General features: G+C 39.7%; 2 protein-coding genes across 3 annotated transcripts; both read right to left on the bottom strand.

Moving 5' to 3' along the window:
• Nucleotides 1–1,368: 1,368 nt before the first annotated feature.
• LOC113008261 (glycine-rich protein A3-like) lies at nucleotides 1,369–2,567 on the bottom strand. Its single transcript, XM_026145557.1, has 4 exons — nucleotides 2,430–2,567; nucleotides 2,282–2,331; nucleotides 1,846–2,201; nucleotides 1,369–1,604 (listed from the first exon to the last, which is right to left on the bottom strand). Exons 2-4 carry the CDS (start codon nucleotides 2,298–2,300, stop codon nucleotides 1,569–1,571), a joined length of 411 nt encoding a protein of 136 aa, XP_026001342.1. The 5' UTR covers nucleotides 2,301–2,331; nucleotides 2,430–2,567; the 3' UTR covers nucleotides 1,369–1,568.
• Nucleotides 2,568–3,953: 1,386 nt separating this feature from the next.
• On the bottom strand, nucleotides 3,954–5,899 carry LOC113007901 (urease accessory protein UreE-like). Of its 2 annotated transcripts, none has more exons than XM_026144946.1 (4): nucleotides 5,836–5,899; nucleotides 5,448–5,521; nucleotides 4,982–5,355; nucleotides 3,954–4,205 (listed from the first exon to the last, which is right to left on the bottom strand). In XM_026144946.1, the coding sequence occupies exons 3-4, from the start codon at nucleotides 5,188–5,190 to the stop codon at nucleotides 4,127–4,129; spliced, it is 288 nt and encodes a 95-aa protein (XP_026000731.1). In that variant the 5' UTR covers nucleotides 5,191–5,355; nucleotides 5,448–5,521; nucleotides 5,836–5,899; the 3' UTR covers nucleotides 3,954–4,126. The 2 variants fall into 2 exon arrangements, with proteins under 2 accessions (XP_026000731.1, XP_026000730.1); XM_026144945.1 differs by having other exon boundaries at nucleotides 4,982–5,352.
• Between the last annotated feature and the right edge of the window lie 6,294 nt (nucleotides 5,900–12,193).

Below are 12,193 nucleotides of genomic sequence, written 5' to 3'. Positions count from 1 at the left end.
TACGCATCAATGAGGTCTCTTTATTAATAAAGTCACTTTGTCCAAAAGTGCTGGGTTTGCACAAGTAAGTAAGTGTTTTTTGTGAGTAATACCTGCCTCTCCTTTGCTGGAACCCAATAATCTGCCTCTTTGTCTGCTTTTGTGTGCTTTAAACAAGCTAAGTGAATTTTTTCATGTCTGATATCATGTGTCGTAGTTCCAGGGTTTTGTTTCTGGCTCTGGTTTTGATTTTATTACCACTCTAGTTATGTTGAGCTTTCCTGTCTCTAACTCTTTAGTGTCAGTTGCTGTTTGGTTATTTGCTGTTTTATGCCAAACATTTGGTGTTTTTTGGCATCTAGATTCCTTTTCCCTCCTCCCTCCTGTTGTTATCAGTTGTTTACTGTGTATTTCACTCCCTGTGTCCATGTAGTCTGGCCTACCTGTTGCTCTTCACCAGATCACTGTTGGTTTCCCTGTTTTGAGTCTGTGCATTCCTGCTTCATAGATTTTTTTGCTTAACACCAAATAAATACTCATTATTTGTTTGTTTAAACCAACATTTCCGCATTATAACCCATCAACAATACACAAGTGAATTTAATAAAATAAAATAAACAAAAGCTAAAATTGGTCAGCCCCTTATTCATAAGAAAGCACAGTAAAACCCACAAGTCTGAGTATATTTTCCAGACATAATAAATCCTTAATTATTAACCTGTGAGCACTCAGAGCAACGCTGTCGTGGGAAACATATTGAACTTTGAGGATAGAGATAAAGTATTCCTAGTATTGGCTTGAGTTTTATCTACTGAGGCTCCTTTAAAGACATATTGTTGCAAACCAACTATATGAACAACTTTAAAAATATGATTTAAATATCAAAGTACCCCTAGGTGTACTGTACACACAGTTATCTTTGCAACAAGAAAAAAAAATAAGCACATTGAAGTGGAATCAATTTAGTTTTTTTTCTGCTAATATTTTTTGTGTTAAACTTCAAATTATATTTACATTAAGCAGTTTTTCTGCTTAAATAAAGAATGAATTTATCTTCACCACAGAGTGAGTGTGCACCTTTCAGTAACATTTCTACATGCAAAAACAAGAGGCAGCAGGTCTGAACTTTTCCATGTAAACGGCTAGCTATCATGAGATAAGAGTCACAACAGTGGAAGTTTCAGGGTGTGGAACACCGCTGTGAGCAAGGTGTGGCTGATCAAATCAGTTCAGTCACCTGGGTAAATAAAGTTTGGTTATATGGTCAAACAAAACCAATAAAAAAAAACAAAGGGATACGGGATATTGTATAAAAACAAGACAGGGTGAGATTAATTTTTTAAAAAAAAACTGACCATGCACTGAAATCACTTTTATTTCTTTGCTGACAAACACTGGATAAAAATAATGCTTGTTAAAGCTCACAATGATCTAAAGTAACTTGACAGATGATTCATTTGGTATCTATCAAAGTTTAGATTATTATTATTTTCTGACAAAAACTGGACTGATTTTTTTTTTTTAAGCAAAACTGTGTCAAAGCTCAAAATGATGAGACAGGAGCATGAAGGTTTCCGGGTTTTTTCCATCTAGTCGGAGTCGCTGCTGCAGGAGCTGCTGGAAGACTACAACAGAGAACATGAGTCGTGTTATTCATCAAAACTCACGAGAAGCTCAGTTTGTCAAAGTTTATCTAGCATTTAAAAAAGGCTGTCATGCAGGTATTGCAAGTTTTGCAAAAGCACTATGAAAAATACATTTCTGTGTTTTCCTGTGAGTTGCAAGTCCACAATTTGGTTGTGTTGTACAAATTTCTTATGTTATATGTCACACTTTGAATTTGTGGTTCGGTGCAATCAGTCTTACCCCGTGGCTGTCCTTTCCTTTCTTGTGACAGTGGCCATGCTTGTGACCGTGCTTGTGCTTATGTTTGTCCTTTTTCTTGTCCTTTTTCTTGTCCTTGTGTCCATGTCCATGTCCATGTCCGTGTCCATGTCCATGTCCGTGCCCGTGCCCTTGGCAGGATCCTTGGCCTTGACAACAACCAGAACCAGGTCCGTGCCCATGTCCGTGTCCTCCATGTGGCCCATGGTGCTGAGGAGGACAGGTTGGTGGGACAGTCCCTGGAGGATAACCCTGTGGAGGGTAACCCCCCTGTGGAGGGTAACCCCCCTGCGGAGGGCAACCCCCCTGCGGAGGATAGTTCGGGTAACCAGGTGGGCCTAAAAAAAAGGAGAAATGAGGAATCAGCTGTAAGTTCAAGGTGATGATTGAGGGGGCGATCTAAAAGAGTCGTGTTTACCTTGGTTGTGTCCGTACATTTTGCTGCGTTACCAGGAGAAACTGCAGGTCCTGAAGAATAAAAACACAGATTTTAAATTAAAATCTTTAATGAACACAAAGACAAGAGTATCACAGGTGTATCACAGGTGCATCACAGGTGAACATACCGAGTGCTGAGACCAGATCTGCAGATGCAGACGTCACCTGCTGCTGCTTTTTATGTGCAGCTGAACCTGAAGCAGGGGCTGAGTCTGAACTCCTATCAGACTATTTTCTTTTTTATGACCTACATGGGTGTGTGTGTGTACAATCATTAATATACAGTCAGCAAACTAGATTTTATAAGAGTGCACACCCACAGACCCACATGATCTATTTTGCCCTGTGGTTAGAGTTTTTTTTTTAATCGTTTGCAGTCCTGCAAAACTTTTGAATACTTGGTGTCACCTGTTGATGCTTATAAAGCTGAGCATCTGCACAGACGTTATGCACAGTCAACACACAGGCGCATCGGTGCAGGTTTCATATTATTATTGAAGGAGACACGTTAAATTTCTGCTGAATTCTGCACTGGTTTGTGATGGAAATTTCTTAATCATGAAAATAAAGCACCACGTTGCAATTCAGAAGTAGTCCTTGACTTCTTTCATCGTGTCATTTGGGGGTAGAAAGTACAAATACATGTAATATTGGGAGAGACATGTCTGCTGCATTTCCCTGAAATCTAAACTCATACGTAAGATGATTCTTTTCTCACAGAAATTAATATTTCCAGGCTTAAGGCGAAATTAATCTCACTTGTGCACTGAACACACTTTTTGTTGTAATCAGATATAAAAAATGCACCACCCATTGGAATTAAGACACAAAGTTTCCATCCACAGGATGCAGTACACAGATTAAATGGCACAAAAGAAACCATAAACTGTGATAAAAAACTGAATTAAAGTGACTGTACTGGGAGCTGCAGGGTGTGTAACAGTTAGGAGAAAAACAGCACTGAACAAAGGTCCAACCTGCCCTGAGTAAATAAAGATAAGGCACAGAGAGGAAGCAGAACAGCTGAGGTCAAATATAAAGTGGCACAAATGTGGGGACTGACTGTTTTTAAGATTGATTTAGTATAATACAAAAAACACTTGAATGATCATAATTTAACTCAGATACTGTTAGGAACAACCCTCTGCTTGTTACATTTATTTAAAGTCTGCTTCACGTCAGCACGTTGACTGCTGTAAAAGAGCCAGAGGCTCTACTACCAGCTGAGCATCATTTAAACACCACAACCTGCCGGAGCTTTGATGCCATCCCTTTATGACCACAGAGTGCCCACCTTCTTCCACCATGTTAACACACCACATGACAAAACCCCTATACTCTCAAACTGGTTTCTTAAGCATGACAATGAGTTCTCTGTGCTTCAATGGCATCCACAGTCAGCAGATCTTAATCAAATAGCCTAATAACCTAAGCTAATCTAGGAGTGGTCCTCCTAACACAGCTGCACACTGATTTTAGTTGCACCTTCTCAAGTATAGATAAACAGTAGTTAAGCCTATGCAGCACACAAAGACTCATGCACCACTAGGCCAGCAGGGGCTGCACAGGGATCATGTTTAATATGAGTACCCACCACTATAACAGGACACACATGAAAGTGAGAAAGAGGCCATAAAGAAAATAAATACATCTTTGTTCTCAAATTCAAATTTATTACCACAGAGATAGATACAAAGTCACCATTATAGGCTCACTGTGTGTTTTACATGATCTAAAAGTGTGTTTGCATTTCTTGGGCCAAAAACAGGTTTATATTTGAGTAAACACAAGATTTTTACATCATAAAAATGATTTTTGTAATGTGTCACGAAGATTTCCAGGTGGAATGTGTTTCATGGAGAAGTCTTCTAGTCAGAGTCACTGCTGCAGGAGCTGCTGGAGGACTGCAGGAGGGATAAACACAAGATATTTTAAATACTCTGAAAGTATCTAGCACACTGATTTAATCTCAGTTTTATATCCTCCATTCTGAGTTACTGTAAAAGTGATGGCATCAGATCATCAAGGTTGTTGGCTCAGTGTGACCAACTGTGACAAATTCAGACAAGACTGAGCAAGTTATAAAAACATCAGTGTTGAAAGTCGATACTTGGTGAGTTACACTTGGATAAAATGCTTCACTGAAAATCGGTTTTCAGGAAGGATTGCGCAAACTTGCTAGTGTCATCATACCTCACCTCTGTTTGAACTGCTATTCAGTAGTGCAGTGCTGCACTCCTGAATTCTACCCTGTTCGTAGCCTTTCCCTTCCCAAATGTTCACAGCTGGGACACTGGCTTTAATAACCTTTACTCTAAAGCACTAGTCATGAAAACCAAAACAATAAGTCTTAGGTTGTGTGGAGCTCCGGGAAGCCGCAGATTTGTGTCAAAATCTGTGTGTGATCATGAATTTGAGCAAACCTATTAAGTTACTCATAGGTTTGACACTGGTATTATAAATGAAGACACATGCAGCTACAGGGACTCTGCCCGAGGTCTCTTCCCCTTAGAACAAAACTTACTCTCATCAAGTGCTGCTCATAGGTGATCTTTGGACTGTCTTTTGGTTCTCCCTCTAATATTGTTGAGTATTTTTTATTACAGAAACTAAAGAAAATATAAAGCAGATCTAATAGCATAGCAAAATGTACATTGTTGCATAAATAATCATATCTTACCCCATGACACTTTTTTCCTTTCTTGTGGCAATGACCATGCTTGTGGCCATGTTTATGCTTGTGGTGGTGACCATGATGTCCATGGCCATGCCCGTGACCATGATGTCCATGGCCATGCCCGTGACCATGATGTCCATGGTCATGACCGTGGTGTCCATGACCGTGGTGTCCATGACCGTGGCCATGACCATGCCCATCACCATGTCCATGAGTAGATCCGCAGCCGGGTCCTACCACGTGGCCATGACCTCCAGATTCTCCACAAGGTGAGGTCACTGGACAGCATCCAAATGGACCAGGCTGAGGTGGACATGAAGGTGGTGGGGCAGGGCCTGGTGGACATCCTCCTGGCACTGGATGAGGTTGACATCCTCCTTTTAAAAATAAAATTTTGCTCCTTAAAATTCAATGAATAAATATTTACAAAAACAACTGAGGAATCAGGAAATAAAAGTGATTTCTTTACCTTTGTTATGCCTGAACATGTCAAATGATCTGATCTAAAACCAGAAACTCAAAAAACGTGGTGTCACCCGTTACCTGTTAATGTAAGGGAAACGTTTAATTGTAATGATAACTCAGAGAAGACGGATAAAAAGAAAAATCCACCTTGAAAAAGACAAAAGGTTAGTTAAATGTTTTTAAACCGGTTAAAATATAGAATCATACGATGTATGAACAAATGAAATGAATATATAAGAAAGCCACAGCACAGTATAATTACTATAAACTACTCATCAGAAGGAAAGTTCACACTCGTAAACAGACTTTTGTCCATAAAACTAGAAATAGTACCAGGTGCATAAACACATATTTCATGGTAATTATTCCTACATATCCACGAATGGACTTACTGTGTGTTGCACTGCAGATCAACAGACACAGCGTTCAGCTGACCCTGCCGTTTTATAAAGCCACACCTCTATTATGAAATCCATCTTACATCATCAGGGGCAAGCCTGAACTCCCACCACAAGATGTCATGCCATCATTTGTTAAATTAATCCCAGCAAACACAATGATGGATTTCATAGGATCTGTGTCTGGTGCAGCTACTAATAAATCATCAGAATCAGAATACTTTATTAATCCTGAGGGAAATTAGGGAATCATCATCATCAAATCACAGCCTTTGTGTTTGTGCTGTGTTACAATTGGAATGTCCGATCTTGTTCCATAGACTATATTCAAAACATAGAGACAATTTGCTGGTCTGCTGATGTGAAAGTGCCTCAAACTGTCATTTTTTTTGATCAAGGTCAAGGTCAAATGTATTTATATAGCACTTTTCCAGACAGACGATGCTGCATAAAGCTGTGTGTTAAAAGCCAGGACATGAAAATATGTCTTTAGCAGTGATTTAAATTAATCAAGTGTTTGTTCAAGTCTAATATTTAGAGGAAGACGATTCCAAAGTCTGGGACCTGCCACAGAGAAGGCTCTATCGCCACGAGATTTGAGATTAGTCCGTGGGATGGATAGCATTAATTTTGAGCTAGACCTCATGGTTTTTCCTGGAGCATAAACAGAAAGGACCTCAGGCAGGTAAGAAGGGGCTTGGGTGTTAAGTGACTTAAGAACAAAAACTAAAAGTTTAAATTGGATCCTGTAGGAGACAGAAAGCTAAAAAAAAAATTGGGGTTATATGCTCTCTTTGTTTGGCATTATTTAGCAGGTGAGCTAACTGGTACCAAACGGAGATGTCCAAAATAGTCCTGGCTCTGTAAAAGGACATCAGACAAAAAAACTGAACAGACCAGAAAAGAATAATCAGTTTTCATATTTATTTTTTCAACACAAGATAACCATATAGCGGAAGCTGATTATAGGTTTACACAAAGTGTGTGTACAAAAAGATGAATGTAGACTCTAGATTTTGTTTTCCCAACACTAAAAAAACTGCATTCTCTTTGATGACCAGCAGGGGGCAGCGAGGTGCAAAAGAATTTAATTGCATAATTTCACAGATATACTTGCTTCTGATTTATGAACTCGGTGAACAATTTCCAGATGGTTTTAGTTCTACAACATGTTATTTTTGAAAATCATGTTCCAGAGCAAAGAGACACTGAAGCAGGCTTTGCGTTAAGGCAGAGCTGCCTTGTGACTGACAGGTTGCTACCCCGTGAGAATGCAGTTTCCCCAGTTTCTCAGGTAGAGTTGAGCCACTCTTGTCATGTTCTAATTCAAAAACAAACATAGGAAAGCTCAAGGCTCAAAATGATACTCCACAAACCCAGATATCCAGTTTTTATTCATATGTGAATGAGCATTCTGTTTTACATATTCTTTAAGTTTAATGTATTTTTACATCTGTTAAAGTTATTTTTAAGTAAACATTAAAAGAAATGAGACAGGAAAGGCTAAGATAGTAATGTGTCCTTGCAGGTTCCTCCAGACATCTTCATCTAGTCAGAGTCACTGCTGCAGGAGCTGCTGGAGTCCTGGAGAAGAGACAGATAATATTTGGTGAATTCCTCATGCTGATTCTAAATTCTAAACTCATTTTGACTCAGTGGTTAGGATGAGGGGTTTATTTTTCACTTATGACCTCAAAATATCCTTAAAATTGGCTTAAAGTGTATATTTGCTGACCTGCTACAGTGCGGCAAAAAAGTATTTAGTCAGCCACCGATTGTGCAAGTTCCCCCACCTAAAATGATGACAGAGGTCAGTAATTTGCACCAGAGGTACACTTCAACTGTGAGAGACAGAATGTGAAAAAAAAAAAAATCCATGAATCCACATGGTAGGATTTGTAATGAATTTATTCGTAAATCAGGGTGGAAAATAAGTATTTGGTCAATAACAAAAATACAACTCAATACTTTGTAACATAACCTTTGTTGGCAATAACAGAGGTCAAACGTTTACTATAGGTCTTTACCAGGTTTGCACACACAGTAGCTGGTATTTTGGCCCATTCCTCCATGCAGATCTTCTCGAGAGCAGTGATGTTTTGGGGCTGTCGCCGAGCAACACGGACTTTCAACTCCCGCCACAGATTTTCTATGGGGTTGAGGTCTGGAGACTGGCTAGGCCACTCCAGGACTTTCAAATGCTTCTTACGGAGCCACTCCTTTGTTGCCCGGGCGGTGTGTTTTGGATCATTGTCATGTTGGAAGACCCGGCCTCGTTTCATCTTCAAAGTTCTCACTGATGGAAGGAGGTTTTGGCTCAAAATCTCACGATACATGGCCCCATTCATTCTGTCCTTAACACAGATCAGTCGTCCTGTCCCCTTGGCAGAAAAACAGCCCCATAGCATGATGTTTCCACCCCCATGGTTCTGGGATCTTTGCTCACCGTTCTCATGATCATTTTGACCCCACGGGATGAGATCTTGCGTGGAGCCCCAGATCGAGGGAGATTATCAGTGGTCTTGTATGTCTTCCATTTTCTGATGATTGCTCCCACAGTTGAGTTTTTAACACCAAGCTGCTTGCCTATTGTAGATTCACTCTTCCCAGTCTGGTGCAGGTCTACAATACTTTTCCTGGTGTCCTTCGAAAGCTCTTTGGTCTTGGCCATGGCGGCGTTTGGAGTCTGACTGTTTGAGGCTGTGGACAGGTGTCTTTTATACAGATGATGAGTTCAAACAGGTGCCATTCATACAGGTAACGAGTGGGGGACAGAAAAGCTTCTTACAGAAGACGTTACAGGTCTGTGAGAGCCAGAGATTTTCCTTGTTTGATGTGACCAAATACTTATTTTCCACCCTGATTTACGAATAAATTATTTACAAATCCTACCATGTGAATTCATGGATTTTTTTTTCACATTCTGTCTCTCACAGTTGAAGTGTACCTCTGGTGCAAATTACTGACCTCTGTCATCATTTTAAGTGGGGGAACTTGCACAATCGGTGGCTGACTAAATACTTTTTTGCCCCACTGTATATGGTGATAACCTTTCAAACATATATTATAAATAACAGAGAATTTCAGTGATCTTTTTCAGGATGTATTACACAAACATGTCACGCTTCACTTGCAGCTGAATAACATCTACTTCCTGTTGTGGATAAAATATTTACTGCTGCAGTATTCAGACTTACCCATGATATTCCCTCCCCTTCTTGTGGCTGAACAGGTGCCCGTGTCCTCCCCTGTGTCTGCACCTACGCTTCTTAACATCCAGGATGATGGTGTCCATGGTGTCCATGGTGTCCATGGTGCCCATAGTGTCCATGGTGTCCATGGAGCCCGTGGTGCCCATATCCATTACCATATCCCCCATAGCCATTACAATATCCCCCATAGCCATTACAATATCCCCCATAGCCATTACCATATCCCATATAGCCACCACTATATCCCCCATGGTGACCACCAACTCCGGGATGCCTGAGGCCGAGGTTGAGAAGTCCACTAAGAAAGCCACTACCATGTCCGTGGTGACCATGGTGGCCGTGGTGGCCGTGGTGGCCGTGGTGACCATGGTGGCCATGTCCATGATGTCCGTGCCCTGGAATTAGTCATAAATTAAATCTTTAGGATATAAATTCTAAAAGAAAAATCAAATCTGCAAAGCACACATGATGAGCGCTGTGTATTTACCAAACATTTCAAAACTGCAAAATTCAGATCCTTGAGTTCACCAAAATCTGTTCAGAAAATAAAACACAATATATTCAAACATAAAAAAATTACAAATTACATATATACTTATTATCACGAGCAGAGATTCAGTGTTAAACTTACTGTTCACCGGAAAGTTGATCCACTGACTCGCCTGTCACCTGCCACTCTTTATATGTAAAGCCACACCTCAACCTATCCCATGCTGAACACCCATTACACACGTGAGCCCACAGTTCAATGTAACACAAAAATACGCTTAGATTTGATGTTCAGTTACTTAGTGAACAGTGTGATTAACAGGGCTCTTTGTTCCTGCATTTTTCTCGTGCCAAACAGGTGTGATGATACCAGGAACAAAAACCCAGATCTGTTCAGAGAAAAGGAACTTCATAGAAAACTTTGTTTTTTTTCTTAGAGTTGTTTGTTTTGTTGATATGGCTACACAAACAAAACTGTTTTAAAGGCATTGCATCCATAAATAAAGGGACCTGGTCTAGCTGTTAACATTTTATGGTTGAAATTATGATGATTAGCCATTTTTGTTTGTCAATTCTTTCATTTACATTTGTCATGGAGAGCTCTACTATGAACGGTGTTAAACATCCCCTCGGTATTTTTCCATTATCTAGATTCACTTACTCTAATATTGTCAGCTGGGATACCCCAGTTGACCCCCTATATGTTCACATGATCATATGACTCTTCTTCCACAGAAAATGATCCCTATGAGTGTCACCATCTCGAGTCAAAGACGTCGTCAGATGATGGTGATTAAATGGAGATTTAAAAAATATATAAATATCACAAAAGTATAAGAGTAAAATGCATTTAAAGGGTTTGAGGGTAAAGATTACATTCACAAACCAGAACTCAAACATGGACTTAGTCTACATTCATAATTCAGCAAATCAGTGTAGATGTCCTGTTTCAGGATCATATATAAATGCTTATAAAACACTAAGAACAAATAAAAAATACAGTTGCATCATTATTTATGACTGATGTTCATCAGTAATAAACACAAAGACCTGACACTCCTACTGTCCTCATAGAGGTCTGAGGTAGCTTCCAGGAATGATGATGCTGTTTCTGGAGAACTGATTGAACCTGCTCACTGAACACAGATTAGGTTCTCATGTTACTAGGGTGATTCACCTTTTAGTACAGAAATCCCAGGTTAAACCTGAAGTTACCTGGGTAAGATGAATTCATGCTACCTGGTGCAGGCTTCAGGTTAGTTTTCACATATCAACAGATAAGAAATCACCACATGCTGACCAATCAGATCCTCGGACAATAGCGTCACTGTTCCTGGAAGACACCTGCTGGCACACAGAGCATACACCGAAATACAGTTTAATAAATCTAAAGTTTAAATGGATCCAGTTTAAAGTTTCAGAGTGCTAATGAGCAGCTGTCACCTTAGAAATAAACAGCTGCACTGAGAGCGCGCTCAGAGGTAAAAGAAGTAACCTGAATTAAAACTTTCATTTTACTGTTTTATGTGCTGAATCACCATATTAGTAACTTTAATCTCTCATCTTATTTCTATAAATGTTTTACTGATATATTTTTATGTTCTTTATACATTTCGAATCACCATTTGCTTCCAAGAACGCTCTTTTTTAAAAAGCAGCACCCACTAAGCTACAGAGTCACAATACAAGGCTTTCAATTGTACATTATGTGCCCAGTTATTAAAACACATTAATAAAACAAAACATTCGTCATGACCACACCAGCTACTGGACTGCAGCCTGAAAAAAAACATGCACATAATGGAATAACAGGAATGGTTTTAATGACGTCAGCTATGTGCTGTATTAGGTGAGGCAGGGCGTTGCTGCAGAAAGCAGTCGAACTCGTTGACTGTGACTGTGAATAAAGGATAAAACATCACGGGACGTCCGTGTCATGGTGGCTGTGCTTCATGTGACTGAGTCAAATTGTTAAAAACCAAAAACAAACATTTGGCCTTATCCGAGTAAGCAATGAGGAAAAATTGTTTATTTTAAAGTTCTCTGGTGGTGGTGTAATAACTGTAGGCTCATTTAGATTACGCAGGACATCCTCTGCTCTCTGCAAGAGTAGCTTTGTATAATTCAGAATTCAGAATAATCCTCATTTATCTTATACAGGGTCCTTGTACCACCCCTCAGTGTGTACCCAAAGTTTTTTTTTTTAGTTCCTCCCCCCTTAAGAAATCATTCTTCTGATTGGTTGCCTCTCATACACAGAAGCTTTCAACTGCTGGGTTTTCAGCCTGAACTGTGTGCTGAGACAACTATATAACAGTATGCCCTATCTGTGTCATCATACAGAGCCAAGAGAATATAAAAACTTGTACATACTGCCCTCCTGGTTTGATCCTTTTCTCATGCTCAGTGAACACCCACCACTTTAACAGGATGTATGTGACAGAAAATGAGTAAAAACCATTAAAAAAAACCTGTAAATTTTAAATGACTTCTGAATGAAAAACTACTGTATCCCTGAAGGTACAGTCTGAGTGCAAAGAGATGTTGCTGCTTAGTTTCTCTAAAAAAAATTGTATAAGTGTCAGATGTCTATGGGCACATCGCACCATAGTTTCTAGCCTGTTGTCTCACATTTGTCTGGATGAACACTT

This window comes from Astatotilapia calliptera, chromosome 16, assembly GCF_900246225.1.
Source record: "Astatotilapia calliptera chromosome 16, fAstCal1.2, whole genome shotgun sequence".
Classification (NCBI taxonomy): domain Eukaryota; kingdom Metazoa; phylum Chordata; class Actinopteri; order Cichliformes; family Cichlidae; genus Astatotilapia; species Astatotilapia calliptera.
This window is presented reverse-complemented; position numbering and strand designations above follow the sequence as displayed.

Coding starts and splice junctions, on each gene's coding strand:
- LOC113008261 (XM_026145557.1), bottom strand. Junction 1,605..1,845: donor AAGGAAAGGACAGCCACGGG/GTAAGACTGATT, acceptor TCTCTGTTGTAG/TCTTCCAGCAGCTCCTGCAG.
- LOC113007901 (XM_026144945.1), bottom strand. Junction 4,206..4,981: donor AAGGAAAAAAGTGTCATGGG/GTAAGATATGAT, acceptor TCCCTCCTGCAG/TCCTCCAGCAGCTCCTGCAG.